We start from the raw sequence: 22,560 nt of genomic DNA on the forward strand, positions 1-22,560 counted from the left end.
TGACCTTTAACATCTGAATAAGTTTAGCACTCATAATTGACCAATAAAATAGGTCTAGCTAAATAACCATTAAGCAAGTAAGAAATATAGATTTATGGACGTGTCAGATATTTACACAGATATTTCGTCATTTTGTTAATTTTGTGGCTGCGTGACACACATGTTGTGTTACTCTTAAGTAAAACTGATATGCTCTTTGGTTATAAACCAAAGTGCATATCAGTTATGCAATATGACTGCTATAGTATCATACCCTTCTATTATGTCAGGTAGGCCTAAAGCAGCATTTATAACTTTGGCTGTCAAATCATTTAGCCAATATATGAACTGTAATTATGGCAGCTCATGTGGTTATTGACATTGATGTTATGGTTCACAGGATACTGGAATGACGCAAGAAAAAACTCAATGGAAGGAGTTTCTAGAGACCATCAGTGTTTTGCAATGGGTGCTGTCTTTCCTCTTCCTTGGTGAGATTCCAAAATAACTACCATTTTGTTTATAACAATGACATACACATAGAATGATTACAATACATGCAGCTATTTTAATTAGGCCTGTGATGACACAATGGGCCATGCAACAACTGTACCATTATAATGAAAAATTCAGTTGTTTGTTAAGTTTTTACAGATCTTACAGCAATTTTTCATCAACACTGATGCATCTCCTCTTGTCACTTTCTTTTTTTGGCATCCTTTACATGTCTTTGACAACACATAACGACTATCCTCACCTTTAGCCGTGGGTTCCATTGCCTTGCTGGTCTATCTTATGTTTACCTCTCTGTGGCCACTTGCAATTCTATCCTTCATATGGCTAGTGTGGGACTGGTACACACCTGAAAGAGGTAAGTACATTTCCTATTCCTTAAGAAACTACTATGATTATTTTTAAGAACCGTGTGTTCACATTACTTTCTGTCTCCACTAGGGGGCAGGAGGACAGCATTTGTGAGGAACTGGACAGTGTGGAAGCACTACAGAGACTATTTTCCAGTCAAAGTAAGGTGATAACTGTATTTATTTATGACATGACTGCATTTCTTTTTAATAGGAACGTTAGCTTTTGCACTGAAATGTATTGTTCGGGTTGCTGTGTGATTGTGAATGATTGTGTTCTTATAAACCATATGGCTAAAGATCTTAAAATATTTTAGGATTTCTCCAAGTAGGCCTATACTGTACCAGTACCAGTCCAAGTACTGTAATTAACAGGCAGCACAAACCTCTGTTTAATTGTTTTATTATTTAACGCAAATATTAATAAAATATTATTTTACCTCAAATGTCCTGTCCAGTTGGTGAAGACAGCCGAGCTGAATCCAAATAAGAACTACATCTTAGGATGTCACCCACATGGCATCATGAGCTGCGGAGCCTTTGTCTGTTTCACCACAGAGTACTGTGGCTTCAAGGAGACCTTTCCTGGTGTGCGCTCCTGCCTGGCAGTACTGGCCGGTCTCTTCAGGATACCGCTCTTCAGGGAATATCTCATGTGTGCAGGTACACTGTAAAAAGATAAAATACATTCATTCATGTAATAATAATATACTCTGAGGCTGTACAAATGTAAACAAGTGGACAACATTTGAATAATTGAGATATTTAAAAATAAAAGAACAGTATTTTACATACAGAACTCTTCATGTACCTTGTGTAGCCCCTGCCATCCTGGAGTGGTTGCTGTTGTAATTTGTATGCATTTGACCTGTATAATTCCAGCATTGGAATGTGTGTTTACAGCCTGATAAGAGTAAGATGGGGGCAGAAGGTGCTTGAGCAAATCAAAGGGCTCCTCTTGGAGCAGTGATAGAATCTGTCAATCTGAGATACTAGAGTGGTGTAAAACAACAAGCACAATAAACAGAAAATGTATTTCAGATTCTATACGGATGACAAATCACTACTGCTAATCTGCTATTGTATGCATGATAGCAAAAAATCATATCGGATACAGATGGGGTCCTTTTGGGGGGGTGTCACCTGCCAGATACAGTACAGTCACCACTAACTAAGATGGGATGGGCCTTCAGCTGATTGTAAGGTCAATTGGTCAGTGACCCAGGTGGACATCTGATAAGGATGAACTACACCCTTGATAGTTGCATAATCTCTCACATTTGTTATTTATCGTTATCTTTTTTTTAATAGTTTGTAACTTTTTGTTTCATTAGGCCTTTATCCAGTGAGCAAGCCTAGTCTTACACATCTCCTGTCAAAAAGTGGAAAAGGAAATGCAGTGGTGATTATAATAGGAGGGGCTGCAGAGTCTCTGGCATCCTCCCCTGGTATCAACACAGTGGTCATGAAGCAGAGAAAAGGATTTGTCAGACTGGCACTTGAGTTTGGGTGAGCATACCGTTATTCCTTTCTCCAAAAAATAGATTTAGAAGCTTCAAGCAGATCTAGGACTTAAGTGACGAGACACCCCAAATACGCCCATCTAAGAACACTTGAATAAACCTAAATGAAATGAGCAAGCCTTATGGTGTTATTTGGATTCTCCTCAGGGCTGACTTGGTTCCAGTTTACTCATTTGGGGAGAATGAACTCTTCCGCCAGGTGATTTTCGAAGAGGGCAGTGTGGGTCGGCGGTTACAGGACCTGTTTAAAAGGATTGTGGGCTTTGCCCCCTGTCTTTTTCTTGGCGAGCGTATGGCATGGCTTCCATACAGGACTCCTGTCACCACTGTTGGTGAGTAACTTGTTATTTCACGGCAAAGCTTACCTTTCATGTTGTATCCAACTATTTGTTCTTCTAATGCTCTCCTTCTTTCAGTGGGAAGTCCCATCTCAGTGCCGTTGCGTCCTCTGTCTTCAGACGCGGAGGTGGACCACTACCATGGTCTTTATATGGAGGCCCTGACCAAGTTATTCCATGAACATAAGGTCAGCTGTGGACTCTCCGATAGTCATGAACTTCGTATTATTTAGACACTTCACTCCAACATGAACTATGCAAATGATGATTTGCAGAGCCGTCTTCAGTGGAACTACTTGAATGAAAAGAAAGAGTTAGGACCTGATGTAGAGAAGATCTTGCTGTTTAGAAATATGGCCTTTTTGGCTACAATAAGTTACTTAACAATGCTGTGTAATGCATTTCACAGGTTCTGGATTTGTTTCCATACACAAGCAGGCTCGGTTTCAGAAAAGGTTCTCAAGACCTAATTTGGCCCCTGATCAGGAGGCATTTCTACAATAGCAAAAATAGCTGATCTACAAGCTCACAACGCATCCCAAAGCAATGTGTTGAGCTTTTGCTTTTCTTATGTGTCATTTTAATATCGTAATATAGACAAAACTCATCATAGAACTTCACAGGTTCTGGGTTACCCTTCATAGTAAGCAGGTTTCTTGGCTCATAATAAATATATACCGATATTTAAATGTGCTGTACATGATTAGATTATGTGCCAAAACTGTGTAAAATGTTTTGCAATGTGTGTGGTTGTGCTATGACATTTACTGTAAAGTATGTCTAATAATTTAAATGTACATGAAAGGAATACAATTCTACAGCCCCAAAACACATGCTGTTTCTCTGTTATTGCTTGCATTTTGATTTAGAATGTCCAAAAAGATGCAACTTTGTTGTCTTTGAGAGTATTTCGGACGAACCTCTTTAATCCAAGCTTTCAAGTAAAACAGAGTTTGATACACCTTTATTTGACTACCATAAGTTTTAATCAGGGACAGTCTGACTACCATAGTAGTTCAGGGACAGGGTGATAAAAAATGTAATTTGCTGTAGTTATTCAACATTTTGCCCACTAGAGGGTATCCAATCTCCACAATGAATCTGTAAACTGTTTTCCTATTATTTTTCAACTTTAAATGTGTATTAGGAAATGCATCTATAAGAAAACAGGATTAAACTCAGTTAAGTAAAAGGAAAACATTGCAGTATAAGAGCAACAGCTATACATAACCAGCAGTACCAGACCTAAGGTCAAATGTGCAGTACATTTTAAAGGGATATTTCACTTAAAAAAAAAAGAACATGGTAATTTTATCGTCTAATTAGGCTTTTGGGAACACCCGGGACAGTTTAAATTGATTGATTCAGTATTTAGGCCTAGATATTTGATATTCATTTTATAAGACCCGCCCCCTTCCTATACAAACACTTTAATTTCCATTTTAACCATGATAGATTCATCGAAAACACTTACTAATCCTCCTAATACGTGAGCGGGCCGTGTTTTTCTTTTTAATTAATTTACTTTTTTTCATTTTCCAAAATATTAAAAATAAATGAAATTTTTTTTTTAAAACAACCAGCAGTATCAGTCACCAGAACTAAAGATGGGTGTTTTCAATGATTCTATTATAGTTAAAATGGAGTTTGAAATTACATTGGGTTTGTATAGGAAAGGGGGTGTGTCTGATAACACTAATATCAAATATCTAAATACTGAATCAAGAAACGTAAAAAACTGTCCTGGGTGCTCCCAAAAGCCTGACTAGACTAGACTTAACATGAAATATCCCTTTAAGGTCAATTCCACACAGCCTCATGTCCGCACACTGTAAAATAGCCAGCACAGAAAATGGTTTGGCTTCTTAGTTCATTTGAAGGCAAAATCCATTCTTCTGTCCCTTGAGGCAAAGATGCCATTGACTCCTACTAGTCGAGACACTGACAAGTTAACTCCATTCAAATAGTTTGACCAGTTGTAAGATATGCGTAACCAGTAACCACAAACCTTTGTGATAATAGCCTGACACTCAGCCTGAATTGACATTTCGTTTCACTCCAAAACAAAAATTTAAAGGGGTGTGGCTAGCGATTCAGGGTCTGAACCAGGCTATTGTGATAAAGCATGTGCAATAAATCACATGTGATTTTTGCCCCCTCCCTCCCCCCAAAATAGAATCTAACAATAAATATATTATTGGGATAGAAAAATTAAACCTGAATTGTCATTGTGACACATCTTTATTTATTTTTTATTTTGAGAGGTTACACATTGCAATAGAACACTGATCTAATTTCATAATCATTGCAAAAAAATATCATATAATTACTTTTGAAACAAACACAATAGGGCATCAGACTGGAGATCAGTTAAAGAGGAAATTCTTCTTTTAAAAGAAGTCAATGTCATCCGGTGCATCCAGGTCACGATATTCAATGATGTTGCGTGGATCGCCCCGTGCCATTCTGTGATGGTGAGAAAAGAAACCGTTGTGAATCTCCAGCTACGGCTGAACACTTTATTAGAAGGGTGTAAAGATAATAGTACTCCTCTAAGATGATGATCCATACACTGTTATCACCTGTTGTTGCGTGGCTTCCCCAGGTAGCCACCTTGTCCTCGGAAGTTGTCATAGTTACCTCGCCCCCCTCCGTACTGGTTGGGCGGATAAGGAGGTCCACCTTGTGGAAGAAGGAGAAATATAAAACAATTTATTATTGAGTCTGGAGGTATGGTATGAAGGGAAATCACTCATTTAGGCCTAGAATTATTTAATGCTTTAGCTATTTTTGAAAAAGTTGTGAAAATGTGTGCAAATCTTTGAACATATGTATTTTTAAAGCGAACGTTTGTAACTCAAATATTGCTTCTGGGGGGTCCCTGGAACTAAATATTTTGAGATGGGGGTCCGTGGCCTAATACATATCATTTTGGGAGTCCTTCACATGGAAAAAGTTTGAGAACCACAGACATAGTAGTCTCTCGAGAACAGACAAACTGAGCTCCAGTTAAGTTTTTTTTTTAAAGATTTGTTTTTGGGCTTTTTATGCCTTTATTGATAGGACAGTAGACTGACAGGAAATGGGGAGAGAGATGGGGATTACATGTGGCAAAGGTCGTCCGGATCGGGAATCGAACCGGCGACGCCAGCAGGCATCATAGCCTAGTATGTGGTATGCGCCTTGACCACCAGGCGCCCCAGGGCGAGCCAGATTGATGACATAGAAACGTAGGTTTTTCAAAAAATCTTAGAAGGATTCAAAAGACACTTATAGAATCGGGTCAATATTCTAACTTTCACGATTTTTCAAAAATAGCAGATCTACAAGCTCGCAGTGTGAGCTTGTATATCTGCTATTTTTCAATAGTTAAAGCATAAAATAATAATACACAATGATGTGTACCCATTTTAATACATCCAGCAATGCCATACCTCCATATCCCATCACAGGTGGACGAGGCTGTCCGAAACCCATCATTCCCTGGGGTCCTTGAGGGGGAAACGGCATGTTTCCTAGCAATCCTGGAGAAGACACAAAAATACCTATTCATTATTAAAGCACCATACAACTTTAAACTTTTTCTTCATTAGTAAATAATTAAAATGAAAAACTGGTCCGTACCTTGTCCTGGGACTGGCATAAGAGGCATCTTCATTTCTGGGATTGACGGCCTTTTGGCGTCCATAAGGAAGTTGTTGAAGAAGGTCACCTCTTTTTTCACTTCTTCTATTTTGTCCCCATGTTTGTTCAGTATGTGTTTGCGCACAAACTCTGGACCCTGACAATTTATTTCAAAACGCATGCATTAGCACATTAAGAACAAAATAAATTACACATGAATGCCACAGAGGGCCAGTCATTTTGCAGCGTTTTATAAACAAAACAACACAAAAGTAGAATGAATAGTAGAACTATAAATCCAATCAATATCCCTTTGTGGTAAAAGCAACCATAAGATAAAGCCATTGAATAATGTCGTCAAGTATCATCCTTGTTAGCCATGAACTGAAATGTAACATTCCCAGACAAGCACATACTGTACCTTAAATTTCTTGCCACTTAAGGGGCAGAGCCACTTGTCCTTCCCCAGCTCCTGAGTGTTGGCAGACACAAACTTCTCCACCTCTTGCTCAGGATCTTTTCGGCCCATTTTGACAGCCTCATCCTCCGACAGGACCTCCTTCAAACTGTACAGGGGGCTTAGCTTCTCCTCCACCAACTTCAGCCACTGCGTCACTGTGTGCACAACATGGTTCAGTTACACGTCTGATCCGAGTGCTTCCAAGTTCCAAAACATGTCAGGGTTGGATGTAGGTAGGCTAGATGTTCTATCTATGGATTTCACCTCAGGTCTGATTCAAGTTGGGGTAAGATGTTCAAGTTGCTCCTATTCACACGATTGCATAGTATTCAAAGAACATCCATAATGTCCAGATTTTTTACAATTATAGTTTTGTAAGTGTATAATTACAAAGTCACACATCTGAGCACTGCAGACAGTAATTTTGGTTTTGTGTTTAACATTGTTATTGTAATTTCAGACAAAAATACTAAATAGCAGGTAGTATAGTGATCCGAAAATCATGATGGGATTTAAGTCATGAATAGGTTTGAACCCATAATGTGAAGTGCACGTCATTCTTCCCATCAAAAGATCTGAGGATCCGATTCTAAACATTTCTCTAAATGTCAACAGTTTTCTGAAATGATGTATGTATTTGGCCACCGACCTCATCAACTCAAAATAATTTGTTCCAAGGATCCTCCAAGAAAAAATACACACTACAGTGTGGAATCTAGAAAATGTAGTATCTTGGCATCTTATCTTAACCACTTAAGCACCATACATAATATAACAAATACAAATAACGTAGCTATTTCTGTCTTTTTAACCATTTGAAAAGAAAGAAATGTCGCCTATAACAACATGCCCAAAATAGTACACCAGGTTGGAAGTGGGGAATGTTATATATAGTTAATAAGACTGTCAAGGAAAGGAATGTCCATCACGGCACTGAGATGCATGTCATTTTAACACAATGAAATCAAAGGCCTACTTCTGACAGTGCAGGTAATGTCCTCTCAATCTGCACAAATGCACTGACCTTCTCCATGCGTGATGCGGTTTGGAGGGATGGGTCCACGTACATGGACCATACCACAGCGATTGGGCATCTCATCCTCACTGGGATATTCACAGGTGTTGTAGTAGTCAATGGAATGGACAATGCGCAAATACAAAAGCAGACGGTCCAAAACCTAGGGTGTGACAGTGCAAAACTCTTTTTAAGAGACTAAATGTGACCATTTTATGATTCGCTGTAGCTACATTGATGGCGCACCAGATTATATGTTCAGAATATTGTTGTTGTGGGTGAGGCATATAACAGTACACTTTGACAGTGTTGCACAAAAGTAGTGAGAATAGTCAACCTACAATCTCACAACATTGTGATGCGATGCAGTGATAACTTGTAGATTTGCTATTATCTTAAAATGTTTTTAAACCTATGACACGCCCAGAATAGGGCCGCCAGATTGAAAGTGTTTCAGTCTGTCTGTGGTTTTATAGATATTTAATCAATTAAAAGTATTAACAACATAATGTTATGAATACATATGAACTAGATAAGATCCACTGGAACATTTTCTTTTTTTTACATTCCCTGAAAAGTAATGGTTTTGACAGCAAAAATATGCATTTGTCAATATAAGAAGTGCATTCAGACCGTTACAAGCTTGTCATCCCTCTCCACAGTGGTCTCGGTAGGGTTTGCCTCCTTGATGGCGCCTTCCTCAGCGTCCGCCCCACCCACACTGCCCAGGAGTTCCTCCTCCTCTGCACTCACTTCCTCAATCAGATAGTCAGTGATATTCTTCAGGATGGGGTTCTGAGCCGGCAACTGTTGAAACAATAATCCATGAGAAAAGCAATTGGAAAAACACATTTGAGAGCTAAGAACTAGGTGTTGTACTTGAGAAAGTACTGCACCTCAGTGCTCGGAGCCTCTTCCTGGAGTTTGTTGTTCCAGAGCTCGCCTTTGTCGTCCAAGGCATGGATGAGTTTGGCGGCCAGCTTGATGTCATTGCGGAGCACCTGTTTGTGTTGAGTGATGCCGTTGACATTGCGCACCCTCCGGGCTAGATCCCTGTTCACACCTGGTATCAGCTCACAGTCGCGCAGCTGCAAACGGCACAGAACAGTGAATAAAACGCAAGTTCATCCCTTAACCACAAACAACATTATGGTAGGTTATCCACATAGCACATGGACTAGGTAATTAACTGGCACTACAGAAACATCATTTGATCCTGTCAAACATGTAGGTATTATGTAACCTTAAAGGTTTCATTCACTGCAGGGAGACTTACGCGAATGTTCTGAAGGTTCCAGCAGACCTCCTTGATGTTGACACTACGATCAAATGTCACCCAGCAACGTCTGAAAAACCTGCAAGGCACAAGCTTTGTTTAGAATTTGAGGATGTAATTCTAATTTTCTCTCTCACACAAACGACCTTCCAATTGGTCCTTCAGTATAACAATTATTTTCACCATAAAATACTGAAAACAAGAACTGGGTTTTAGGTGAAAGCCAACCTGCGTTCCGGGTGCGGGTCGGACAAGCACACGCGCAAGAAGCCAGGGTATCGGCGGCACAACTGAGAACAAAGAACAAACAAAGGCAACGTTAAAAAATCGGTTTCTTCAGCTTTTAACACTATCCAGCCCCACATTTTAGCCATGAGATTGCTGGAACATTTAGCATTTAGTCAAAATCGAATGGGTTAGGATATTGATCCAAATGGTTAAAGAAAATGGCATTCTGTGATCTTTTTGATAATCTGTCCCGTTTCTATAGTGTTTTTCTCCTGCTCTCGTTCCATCTCTATCCTCTCCCTTCTTGTGGAACACACACGAGAAGAATAATTTCATCCACTGCTTTACACCTGTAAATCTGTGATGTGACAATAGATTCTGTGTGTAAGAGCACTTTGTCATGACCTTCTTTTGTTTTCAAGAGGTTTTGTTTTTTATGTCTGGAATCAGTATTGCCGCCATGTTTTGTTTTTAGATGCAGAATCTCCCAAACTTAACCTCGGGTACAATTAAAGAACCTTGAATTATATCTATAACGATTCCATAAACACTTTGCCATGACACTGTCGCTGTGTTACCATAATTCCACTGGTCAACTCACAGCAACAATTTCAGCCTTGGAAATGGTGGGGGCAATACTCCTCATGAAGAGAGAGCAGGTCCTGTGGAGAGGCCGTGGTCGAGGAGCATCATCCTTGGGTTTCTTCTCTTCTTTAATATCCTCCTCAACTTCCTCCTTGGGTTTCTCCTCTTTGCTTTCTTTGTCATTGGCTGGGAGAGAGAAACTCTGGTTAGCATGAACTCTGAAACCTTTTTTTTCCCCTGTGAAATGATTTAGTACAGGGGTTCCATGACCCTGACATAAAAAAAACACCTTATGAATTAATCATTAAGCCCCATTTAAAAAATAGTGAAAAATAGCAGTCCACAATGCAAGCTTGTAGATCTGATATTTTACCCCTTTCTTAAAAGTGTATTTTATTTATGCATTTCTTTCTCTTTTTCTTCTTTCTTTGGAGGTAAAAAGGTATATTTACTTGGAACCCATAAGAATGGGTCCCATCCGATTGTTTGGGAAATGCTGATTTAGTTAGTATGCAGTATTGCATGTCTGCGTCGCTGAACAAATGCACTCTTAAGGGGATTCCAGACGGTACGCGGTCACCGCCTGCTAGTAATTCATTTTCAATGAGAGGCGGGCGGCTATTTCGTCCGCGCAGCGAAGTTTAGAGGCGGCGAGGCGAGCGGGCGCAGTCCCGTGAAAATCCCCGCGAGCGTGCTCGTTTGTGCATGCGTACGCGGGCGGTGAGAGATGGATTGTGTTCATCTTTGTGAAATACCGCGCAGCGTTTACTCAAAGAGCGAGTGTGTTAGTGTATCACCGCGGCGCGGTCCTAGCAGATCCAAGCGGGAGCCCCGGCGGCAACCGCTGTCCGTCTGTAGAGCGCCTTAAGCTGCGTACACACTGGCGGATACAAAGCTACAGTCTGAGTCTAACATTCATTTTCAAAGTAGTCCAGCGACATGAAGACACAAATTTCACATTTCACACATTTCTACTCAGCAACTCTCTTCACACAATTCCAGCTGGGGAAAGTAATTATTTCTGTCAGCCAGTTTTAAACCCAAGCTTTATATTTTCCTATTGTTCTCGCTCGTCGGACACATGCTGACATCAATAGAGCATGTTGATCAACACTTCAACAGCGACAGATTAGAGATATGCTTTGTATCTTTTACAGTTGCCGGTGTGGGCGCAGCATTAAGCATTAATGACGTTGCTTTTGCTCACCTTCCTCACCTTCCTCCCTTTCCTCCCCTTCCTCCTCCTCATCATCCTTGTCATCCTTCTCCTCCACCTCTTCCTTCTTGGCAGGCTTGTCGGAGGAGATGGAGTCAGAATCAGAGTCAGAGTCGCTTTCAGAGGCGCTGCCTTCATCCTCACTATCTCCACTGTGTTTCCTCTTCCTCCTTGGCTGATGAACAAATGACAAGAAAAGGATTGATGATTGTTTAGTTATGTATCTTTGGGGGGTTGGGGTGGAGAGGTTCCAACACCTTATTAAGGGTGAACGATGATAAACACCTTCTTGGGCTCTGGAATTTCTTCTTTAACCGGCTCTTTCTCCATTTCCTCTTTGACGCTTTCCCCTTCAGAGCCTCTGGCGGCACCCTTGTCCATGCTGGCATTGTTGACCTCCTGTGGCACAGATCACAGACATCAATGCAGCACAGACATGTTGACTGCAACACCAGCTGGCTCAAACAGGACAGAGAAGACAGACTGTACCTTGTCTTTCTCTCCGGGGGGCTTGCCGTCTCCATCTATGGCTTTCTCCTCCCTCTTGGGCGGCTCAGTTACAGCAGCCAACTTCTCCCTCTCCTCTTCCTCCTCAGATGGCATGTCCAGGATACGAAGGTCATGGTCTGTCCCTCCCTCCATTTTTATCACAGCTGGGGGGCGAGGGGGGCATCATGGCTCAATATATAGCTACCCATCAACACATAGCCAATATTCATTGTGCATCTGCTGCCTACTAGATGTTTGGTAGGGTGGCCTATTTTGATTGTTTTTTACAGGGTATAAAATAGTGCCCAGGATACTTATGGAGGTGATAATAAAGTGTACGCTAACAAAATAAAACCGTTAACTACTTTAAATCTGGTGTTCCTATTATGTATGTCATAGGCGATAAGGCGAAAATGGCATATCTACAAGCTCATGAACTTGCAGATGTGAGCTTGTAGATCAGCATTTTTTTTATATTTAAATACTAAAATATGGCTTACGTTTTACGATGAAGGAAATGTAAGGAGATATAGACAAAACAAGTATGCGTGTATTGTACTCACCTGCATCCAGGACCCTTGTGATCTCTGGGGTGCGTTCGATGTCCAGAGAGACATTATCAAGCCAGCCATTCTCCATGAGGAACATGAAGACATTCAGGCGGTTATGCAGCGCACTGTGAGCCTCGGCCTTCAGTTGGCTGGCCTCGTCTGGGTGGTATTTGGACCTGAACCTGTGCCCGGCGTTACCGTTCCAGGACAGTGACGGGGAAGGGTATTGGGGGTTGGGTGGACGTGACACACAAGTTAGTCACTGAATGGCATGTAGTATCTTACATCTGTGTGGTGCAATAATTCTAATTACTCCCTACAGACAAATTATAATCACATCTTGTTTTTCCCCAAAAGGAACTCTAGCCAATAACTAGAGCTCGACCGATGCCAGATTTTGGGCTCCGATGCTGATATACATTTTGGAGAGTCTAAAGACCCATTGCATACTCCACATTTAGGTTAAGGTCATCACCTAAAGAGTGATTCACATCAAAATCACGGTTTAGGTGATAAGGTTTTTTACACCTAAAAGGTGGAAACGTTATATAGGGATGCTGGGGGTTGAAGAAGTTAACAATAGTGGCATTTTAAGTTTCAATTATATTTTGATTATCGCGATAATATCATTAATGGCAAATATTTTTGTCACAATAACTTGACATGTAATTTTCACGTTAGTGTTTCATATCTTCCCATCCCTAGTTGCGCAAGTGTATAAAATAAATTGAAACGTCGGCTGCCTAATTGCCGATACAAATAATATAATAATAATGGCCGATATATCGGTCAGGTTCTGCTGGGCATTTGAGTCCTTTTTGGGAAGAGCATAGAATGCATAGACCATAGATCAGTGGAACTCAACATATCTATGCTTATTACTATCAGATTAAAGAAACGTATTACACTGATTATTTGACTGCCTAATCCTTACTGTAGTGTTAGGTCCTTCAATGAGTGTATGCATGTATTTGTGATTATAGCTAGTGATTGCACATATCAGAAAGCTTGTGGTCAGCTCACCAAAAACACAACAGGGAGAAAGATCATGAAAATGTAAACATTCATTTATATTTAAATCTGTACACATTAAAAAAGATCAATTTTACCATTTAGTGGACTTAATTTACCTTTTGTTCTCCCAGTTTAATAACAAATAAATACTGAGAGGGATCTCTCTCTTCTGTGAAAATGTGCTCCACTTCACCCCATGGGTGTGTCTGTACACACACAATTTCGGTTTTGGGATTCGATTTGGTCCAAATATAAAAAGAAAGTAGGGAGGAAAAAAAAGCATAAAACTCTAACGAACACGAGAAAAAGGCTCCATGCGCCGAAGACCACTTCACTGACTATCTAAGATCCCTGGTACTGTGTGTCTAAGAGCAACTGCATTGTGCGCAGTGCATTCCCTCGCTGTCTACACTCAGAGAGACCGAGTCCTGCTGGACGAGATCCACGTTCTCATCTTCCGAAAACAAAGAAAAAACAAAAACCTGTCGTGAAGGTAGCAGTAGGAATGAAGGGGAAAAGGAATGGTTATGTCAAAAGAAAACACAACATTGGCAATTTCACACTCCTGTGAAATAACAAAAGTGTAGTAAGCATTAACAGAGATCATACAACTGAATCTCTGCAAGGTTAACAGAGCAGAAATAAGCAATTGATTAGATTTAAGCTAGGGCTGCACGATTATTCTCACACGGTTCTTATACTGAAATAAAATGTATTCGACTCGTAGATGTGAATAATGTGTCTGAGACGTTTACTGTCTAGACAGGCTTTAAACTGTTTTCCTCCTTTATTGTTTTAGAACTCCTAAACAAAGTGATTAACTTAAATACTGCTGAACATTTAAAAATTAATATTCAAAATACAATTTGCACCCAGTTAACTTTTTGGACAGTCAACAAAGTTTAAATGTTGTCGTATCAAATATGATTTATATTTCCTCGTAGGGTGTTGCTCACTGATGGTCTACAAGCAGATCTACAAACTCGCAATGTGTTTCAATGAGACACGTTGTGAACTTGTAGAGCTGCACTTGTCAGCGAGCAACATAATTTACATTGTTTAAGAGTGATTTACACTTGACTTACACCTGGGATTGTTCAGAAGTAGGCTAAATAAGTAAACATGGGAACGGAGAGCGACGTCAGTGCGATAGTCATATAAAAATTATATTGCATAGACTTCGATTAATCGTCCAGCCCTGATTTACACAGCACCCATTTTACGCTTACTTAAGGAAGAGCACAATGAATGCAGTGTGAATATGGTCAATAAAGAAACCTTAATTAAAAAAAACTAATATCAACTAGTTAACTTAATTTTTTACTTAAAGAATATGTATATGAAAATGCAAGTCAATGGTCAGCAATGAAATGCCTGTAGACATTTTGGTCATCATGGGCCTGGTTCTAGAATTGGGGTGTGGGGCAGGCTGCCATCTTTGCATATTTTTAGTTTGACAAGTTTTGATTGGTTACACTCCACAGTTAAAGATGGGACACTATTCTCATTGATGTTTACGTTACATTTACTCTGCTTTGATCACATTTAATCACAATATAAATAGATAGATACCCCCCACACACACAACATTAGAATCTGGCCCAACTTAACACAGCCATTTCAATACAATAAAGGTATGGATAGAATACAAGAATAATACATTTTACATCTAAACCTACTAATATTCAGAGAATTAATTGCGTAAAAGCACAAAGAATGACAAACGTACCACTCCTCGTCTTTGTGAGCCAAAAAGAAATCCTGCATCTGCTGCCGGCGGAAGTCAATCTTGTATTCATTGTAGCGCTTGACGGCCTCCGTTTCATCCACAGAATCGTCCAAGGACAACAGGAACTCCTTAAAGGTCTTCATTATCGGAGGAGGGGGGCCACAGTCCATGTCATGGATGTTGCCAAGCCTGATGTAAATGTTACACAACAACTCGTTAGATCAGTTGTTCCCAAACAATGTTGGGTGGAAACCTTGTATGTCCAAAACCGTTCATTTTGCATTTATCATTTTAAAAATGATTTAAACTAGTGAAAACAGCCAATCTACAAGCACACAACGCCTCGCACCGCAAGGCGTTGTGTGCTTGTAGATCTGCTGTTTTCACCACTTTTGTGCGATGGCCTTGTATGATGAAGCAGGGCTTTACTTTGCGAAAGAACGTACAAATTTGAAACTTGGAGATACAAGGTTTCCACCCGACAACGACGATATGCTGAGCATCTGTATACTACATTGTACATTCATTCTATTCTCATCATCTCAAAGTGAGCTAATCAATAATATCTACCTGTTTAACTCACTAGTGTTTCCCAACCTTGGGTGTGGGGTCACATGGGGTGGGGTTGGGGGATTAGGCCTAGTCTTTTTGGACGTTGTCGTGAATGCTAAACATGTTGCACATTATCATAACACATTATTCATCTACTCAATGTCCAACTTGTCATACAGACAACGTGTCCCATCGTAACTGGTTGTGACCTTGTAGATCAGCTATTTAGCTATTCGTTGTATGGGAAGTATATAGGGATTACGTGTGTGTGTGTGTGTGTGTGTGTGTATGGGGGGGGGGGGGGGTTGTCTCAGCTTTTGTCAGACGTAAGAAGGGCTCCAAGGAAAAATAAATAGTTTAACTAATAGTTTACCGCCTGAACGTACTGTCTGTTATATCCTGTGGATGTCAACATACCTTGCCTTGTGGTCACTGTGCCAAGGACCAAAGCAATTTCTGTGTATTTATTAATACCCATACTTTGCCAGATAATGTCTCATGATTTGTTTTCAAATGCACAAATGACCAAAGAAACTCCGACAAACTGTACCCGTAAGTCAGCCAACATTTTAGTGCTGAATTATCCAACAAGAGAAAGAACAACCTGCACTCCTTCATACTGTACTGTTGCATGACACCTGTTATTCAACCCCAGAGCAGGGTGTGTGTTGCAGTCAGAGCCCTGATAACTCTTACCTCGCCTGGATGGGGATGCCGTGGTGAGGCTGCATTAGGTGGAGGTCAGGTTGACCCCAGTGCTGAGGTGGAGCATAGCTGGGGCCTCCACCACCACCACCACCGCCGCCGCCATATCCCATGTCATATCCTCCTCCATGGTAAGGGTCTCCACCATGGTCATCCCTGCTTAGGGGGACACTGGAGTTTAAAACCAATTTAGGCCTAGAATTATTGAACGCTTTAACCAGTGAAAAATAGCAGATCTACAAGCTTGCACTCAGCGCGGCACTGAGTGCCGGGCTGCGAGCTTGTAGATCTGATATTTTTGAAATTTGTGCAAATCTTTGAATGTATGTATTTTTAAAGCGAACGTTTGTTACTCAAATTTTGCTACTGGGGGTCCCTAGAACTAAATATTTTGAGATGGGGGTCCGTGGCCAAATAAATATCATTTTGGGGGTCCTTCACATGAAAAGGTTTGAGAACCACTGACACGGTAGTCTCTCAGGAACAGACTAACTGAGCTCCAGTTAAGTGAAAAGGACCTTTTCTTTGACGATGGCTGGCCAGATTGCTGACATAGAAACATGGGTTTTTCAAAAAGATCTTAGAAGGATTCAAAAGACACTCATAGAATCGGGTCAAAATTCTAATTTTCACGATTTTTCAAAAATAGCAGATCTACAAGCTCGCAGCGCGGCACTCGGTGCCGCACTGTGAGCTTGTATATCTGCTCAATGGTTAAAGCATAGAATAATAATACACAATACTGTGTACCCGTTCTGAATGGGTTTAAAACAACAAACAGATGATGGATGTACACACAGAAGAACAACACCGTCATCATCACATCTCACCAGTCTCTCCTCATGCGTTTCTGCTGGGGACTCATGTCATGTCTGGGCGGAGAGAATCTCTCCCTGCGGCCCCTCTCATAGTCGCGGTACTCTCCGCGGCTACGCCGCTCCCTGCCTCGGTCCCACTCCCGGCCAGATTGGCGCCAGGAAACGAAAAAGCAAAAACAAAGGTAAGTACACCCATGAATTTTCTAAGAAACAATACAACTCAGTGGGGTTTTGTGGAGGCATTACCTGAGCTCAAATAGTCCTCTCATGCCCAATTTATATTTGGTTGCGCCTCGTCATGTTGCACCCTGAAAATAGCCGGTCCACTGCTCACAACACCTCACAGCGTGACACGTTCTGAGTGTGTAGACCGGCTATTTTCGGGAACGCGACACCGGCAGGCAACCAACTATGAATCGCTCTCATGTATGCAACACCCCTCTTTATCACCTGTCATTCCAGTCATCTCGTCGCCTGTCCTCTCTCTCTCTCGAACGGTCGTAGTCACTCCTCTCTCGTCTGAACTTGTCTCTCCTCCTGCGATCGTATTCATCATCGCTATCCGCCATCTCCACAAAGAGACAGGACAGCTATAGGTTACATTGATTGACGAGGTCGGTGTTTTACCGGACATAATGTATTCAATCTTCATTAAACAAATAATTAGGACATAAATAATTAAAACATTTTAGTCAAGGTGCCAAAGCACTTGAAGGCAAGGTAACAGGAAGACTGGGTACCTTGATGTAAAATTGGCCATTTGGCCCAATGTGTGTGTGTGTGTGTGTGTGTGTGTGTGTGTGTGTGTGTGTTTGTGTGTGTGTGTGTGTGTGGGAAAAATAAATAAGTGAAATTAATATTTAAATAAAGGTAACTTATTACCTTCAACATGTCATGCCAAATAACACAAAAAACTAAATATAATAATATAGTTTAAGTTGGGCGCGTTAATATGATTCCCATGCTTCCCAGTACTTTGTTTCTTTGTACTTATGCCAACATTGCCAACAGCTCACTATGCTTAAGTTAAGGAAGTAAGCATGTAATAGGCTTTTACAATGACTGTACTGCTCAAATAGGTATCCTCTCAGTGGTGGAAAGTAACTAAGTACATGAACTCAAGTACTGTACAGTTTATTAGTATTTGTACTTTACTTGGGTATTTCCAATTTCCAATACTTTTACTTCTACCTAGCTCTGGTCCATAGCGTTAGTGGAGTTCTCCCTAACGCTATGTTCCTCTACTTCCGTATTCCTTGGCAAAACCGGAACACCCCGCCGTCTGGTCCAAAAATAACAAAAACTGTTTCGCCCCTCATCAAACCAAAGGTATCAGTGGACAGTTGAAAGCTTACTCTACTTAGTGGACGCGGGCTGAGCCCCCCACCACACGATTAAAATACATTTCTAGGGCAAAATGAAAAATATTCCACCGGATGGAGACGCTCTTCCAGGTTTTTACGAAACAGCGCTTCCAACGTCGCAGAGTTGAATAACACCCAGTGAGACTAATGCTCAGTGTAATTCGGTCCTCTGACCTGCGCGGCAGTAGTGAGTTGGCACCTTGATGGCGACGACAAATAGTGAAAAACGAGAAGAAATGGAGTCTCCATCCGGTAGAATATTTTTCATTTTGCCCTAGAAATGTATTTTAATCGTGTGGTGGGGGGCTCAGACCGCGTCCACTAAGCAGAGTAAGCTTTCAACTGTCTACTGATACCTTTGGTTTGATAGAGGGGCGAAACAGTTTTTGTTATTTTCGGACCAGACGGCGGGGTGTTCCGGTTTTGCCAAGGAATACGGATGTAGAGGAACATAGTTAGGGAGAACTTCACTAACGCTATGGACCAGAGCTAACTTCTACCCTACTACATCTCAGGGGCAAATATTAATATACATACATTAATCACTTCAACCCTGTTTCGGTGTATATGTTACAGTATGTTCAAGAAACCAGTAAAAGTTGTCAAGGAGCACTCGTTTTGACGTTCACCACACACTAATCACCACCAGATGGCGACGTCAGCCACTGGATAAGAGAGTTACGTCACGCTTTGAACTCGCCGCAGACCGGAAGTGTTTACTCTTTATTTACTAGCCTAGCCTAGCCTAGCCTAGCCTAGCCTAGCCTAGCCTAGCCTAGCCATTAGCTCCATTGTAGTCACTTGGACAGGGCGTTTAACGTGCGCTTGCCCAGGCCTTACGGCCTGGGCATAAATATAACGATTGCATTCACCACGGCTTCGTAACTCGCGCGGCGCTCCGCCGGCCGCGCGGCCCTGGCCCGCTCTTCGCGGCCACTCGCGCCTGCGGCGCTCGGGGGCGAAGAGCAGGACCAAGGTCCGCTGGCCTTCGCGCCGCTTGGGGCTTCGTGGACCCAGGGGGGCCTCGTAACTCGTTTGGGCTTCGTGGATACAGGGGGGCTTCGGTAGCCGCTCGCAGTGTCGTGGACAATAGAGCGGCGCACCGCCTGGAGTACGTTGGTGTGGCGACCGCTTGCTCCGCCCCGTGCCGCACCACGAGTGCTCCGCGTCTCGAATGTGCTGTTTCTCTAATATACTATGACATATACATTTCGGTCATTTGAAAATAGCAGATCTGCGACGCATCGCGACACATTTATTGTGAACTTGTAGATCTTCTATTTTCAAAAGATTTGTATACATTTTAAAACTTGAAATGGGACATTGTGCATAATCATGAGTAGGCTACTTTCACTTTTGGCACTTTAAGTATATTTTGATGCCAATACTTTTGTACTTTTAGTAAAAGTACAAAAGTATTACTAAGTACAAGTTACTTTACTTAAAATACTTTTACTCAAGTAAATGTTGATTTCCGGACGTTTACTTGTAAGTTGCAACAGAATATTTCTATATTGCAGTATTGATACTTTTACATAAGGAATGGGAGTTACTTTCCCCACCACTGCAGAAAACAAAGATCTAAGTGAAATACACGCTTATTACATTACCGCTACGTGCCTGCAATTGTTAAACTGTTAGATAACCACCACGTTCATTTAACTATCGTACTCTTTATCCCCAAATATACACAATATTTTACCTTCATAAATGTCGTTAATTGTCCACATAGCTACATGTGAATCAGCTTTCCTATAATGTAAATATACAAATGTAAATGAAATAAATACCTGTTAGCTTGAGCGCTAGCTCTCTTGGCTATGATCTTATTGTTCTCCTCCGAGCCTGCGCATGCGCAAGGCGCAAACCAGTATTTCAACCACTGACTTCCGGTACTTCTTGGAATTGTTTCCGGCAGTCTGGCTGGACGCCAAAGGCTTATTACTGCCCTCTACGGCTCTACCGTTAAGAAACGGTATTTTCAGCCCTAATTTGGTATTTTCAGTCAACACATCTTTTAATCTGTTGTTCTCTCTTATTACTACTACACTGGTTCTCAAACCTTTTTATGTTAAGGACCCCAAAATGTACACTTATTAGCTTGTGGACGTTGTGGAAATTAAATACCAGGGACCCCATAAGAGAAGATTTTTTACAGCTCTAGCAGAGACTCTCAACCATTTTAATTTTAAGGACCCCCACTTTGACGTGCATTAGGCTATGGACCATTTAATGGGATTTCTATGTTAATTTAACTCTCAAGAGTGTACAAATGGAACCAAATGGACCTGTTAGGACCCCCTGGAACTCCCTCGAGGAACCCTGGGGGTCCCCGGACCCCACTTTGAGAACCACTGTCTTGTTATATTTCTGTCTGCAAAGGCCTCTTGTCTTCACAATCACATATTAGGACTTAACTCCAGACTTTAAACCTGGAGGACTGCCGCACATTGGATGCAAAAAAGCATCATATCAAGCAGCAGCACCACAGATGCAAATGCAATAGTTAAACAGACAAAAACATTCCTTTTGTTTATGGAATTTTATAAACGGCAATAGAGGTGGAATCAAATCAAATTTAGCTGAAGTTATATTTTTGCTGTTATAGTTCTATATAGGCTACCAAGTTTTTCTATTTGATATCTCTCCAGCATATTTTCTTTTCTTTAACACCCCAATCCCATAGCGACTTACAATGTTGGTTAATGACAAATGTTCACGGTACTTACTCTAACTTTGCACTTTGTACAGTAAGTCTTACAAATTGAATGTCGAAAAAGCACAGAAACCATGCTATCTCGGATCCTTGTGGTGATGACCTTTGCTGTAAGGAATTGATTTAGCTGGAGAAAGTATTCAGACACATGCCATTGCACAACTTTCAACAATTACTTATAATGATTTCATTTGATATATAGATTACAAATACAGACACAGACAGTCAGACTGATTGATTTAGTGTTGTAGACACTTCATTATACTTAAGATCAAAGTTTATTACATGAACTCATGGGACAAGTTAAACATACATATGGGGAGCTTGTGTCATAGTCAAGCTCTATTCATAACAGGCCAAAAGTGGCTATACTATTCAGATTGTAATTGAGGATGAATGACACCCTCACATGCACATTAGTCTGATTGGAAAGACAGGCTTTACCTAACACTAACAGTATACAGAAAAAAATATTCAGAAAAAGAAGAATGACAATTTGTAGTAGGTCTACTTGTTCATCATTCAATGGACTGTGTGTCACATTTTATGCTTTTCTTTGTCCTTCCCCTGAACCTTAGCTGGTGTGTGATATAATCCATTACGAAGCAAGGCCAGACATGAGTTCCTATGTTAGACGCAGGATCTGGAATGCTACGGGCAGCTATGGATTCAAATTCAAAATCTTCTTCTGATCCGTCTTTGGCTTGTGGTTGGTCCCAAGGGATGGAGTTAATGTGCAGATCAAAAGGATTATCTGAAATAAACTATTATTAACATGACAAAATTAACCATTAGGCATCACATACACTGTCATTTGCTGTCTTTTCTATGCTCTAGAGTCTAGACTGTAGTGTACAAAATGCTGCTACTGGACATTTAATAAAACCTGGGGCGAAGAGACCACATTAGGCCTACTTTACTTTAATTGTGTTTTCAAATGTATTTTTTTTATTCCGTTTGCTTTTATTTTCAGCTTTATGAAGCAGGTACTTTTCTTTCTGCTCTATAAATCAATACATTATTATTATAGTAATACTGTATATGAGGCACCACCTATATTGTCAAAGCAATGGACAGCTGTTCTCTTACATCTCTCTATCTCTCTCTTTTAACACCTTAGGCTAATAAAACAGCTACAAAATTATCAAAACAGCCACATATTTATTTATTTATTTATGTATCTATTTTCTTATTATTATTTTCAAGAAAAGGTTAACATCTAATTGAGTGACTTACCCCATTCTGGTCTTGAGGGAACTCTTCAGAGACTAACCATACAGAGGAAGAGACAAGCAGGATAAGCAGTATGTATGATAGAGACATGGAGGAACAGGACTGCGTAAAGCCTTGCATCTTGCTTCCAACTACTCATAGTCTAATATCCATGTCATTCTTATATATACGGTACTTACACTAGCTTCAAATACAATGATGCAAACTAATAGCTAATTAGCACTCTAAGGTTTTCTTTTATGGCATTATATTTCATACATACAAACTATGAGGTCATATTTT

The 22,560-nt window shown here is 40.8% G+C and overlaps 2 protein-coding genes across 3 annotated transcripts in view; one reads left to right on the top strand and one right to left on the bottom strand.

Annotated features, from left to right (window-relative positions):
* Positions 1 to 3,532, top strand: part of mogat3b (monoacylglycerol O-acyltransferase 3b) — a 3,676-nt gene extending 144 nt beyond the window's left edge. For both annotated transcript variants that reach the window (XM_080748849.1, XM_080748850.1), the window contains exons 2-8: positions 380 to 470; positions 743 to 850; positions 934 to 1,004; positions 1,301 to 1,505; positions 2,177 to 2,351; positions 2,513 to 2,697; positions 2,782 to 3,532. In XM_080748849.1, coding sequence (XP_080604975.1) covers positions 389 to 470; positions 743 to 850; positions 934 to 1,004; positions 1,301 to 1,505; positions 2,177 to 2,351; positions 2,513 to 2,697; positions 2,782 to 2,936 — 981 coding nt within the window. In that variant the 5' untranslated portion in view covers positions 380 to 388 and the 3' untranslated portion in view covers positions 2,937 to 3,532. The remainder of the gene's footprint in view (positions 1 to 379; positions 471 to 742; positions 851 to 933; positions 1,005 to 1,300; positions 1,506 to 2,176; positions 2,352 to 2,512; positions 2,698 to 2,781) is intronic.
* Positions 3,533 to 4,949: 1,417 nt separating this feature from the next.
* srrt (serrate RNA effector molecule homolog (Arabidopsis)) lies at positions 4,950 to 20,138 on the bottom strand. Its single transcript, XM_080749925.1, has 20 exons — positions 20,120 to 20,138; positions 17,415 to 17,555; positions 16,978 to 17,120; positions 16,139 to 16,303; positions 14,891 to 15,079; positions 12,160 to 12,329; positions 11,597 to 11,760; positions 11,393 to 11,506; positions 11,099 to 11,282; positions 9,908 to 10,077; positions 9,307 to 9,368; positions 9,079 to 9,157; positions 8,699 to 8,890; positions 8,436 to 8,609; positions 7,812 to 7,965; positions 6,749 to 6,942; positions 6,328 to 6,484; positions 6,138 to 6,227; positions 5,286 to 5,385; positions 4,950 to 5,169 (listed from the first exon to the last, which is right to left on the bottom strand). Exons 2-20 carry the CDS (start codon positions 17,532 to 17,534, stop codon positions 5,094 to 5,096), a joined length of 2,697 nt encoding a protein of 898 aa, XP_080606051.1. The 5' UTR covers positions 17,535 to 17,555; positions 20,120 to 20,138; the 3' UTR covers positions 4,950 to 5,093.
* Positions 20,139 to 22,560: the final 2,422 nt, after the last annotated feature.

Source organism: Nannobrachium achirus, assembly GCF_963921795.1.
Source record: "Nannobrachium achirus genome assembly, chromosome: 19".
Classification (NCBI taxonomy): Eukaryota; Metazoa; Chordata; class Actinopteri; order Myctophiformes; family Myctophidae; genus Nannobrachium; species Nannobrachium achirus.

Bases quoted from the DNA above. Each gene is read 5' to 3' on its own strand.
- srrt (XM_080749925.1), bottom strand. From the start codon at position 17,534: ATGGCGGATAGCGATGATGAATACGATCGCAGGAGGAGAGACAAGTTC. The intron at 16,304-16,977 runs GTGAGATGTGAT...CCCCCTAAGCAG, and splicing joins AAACGCATGAGGAGAGACTG to GGATGACCATGGTGGAGACC. The intron at 6,485-6,748 runs GTACAGTATGTG...ATAAATTGTCAG, and splicing joins TAAGTGGCAAGAAATTTAAG to GGTCCAGAGTTTGTGCGCAA.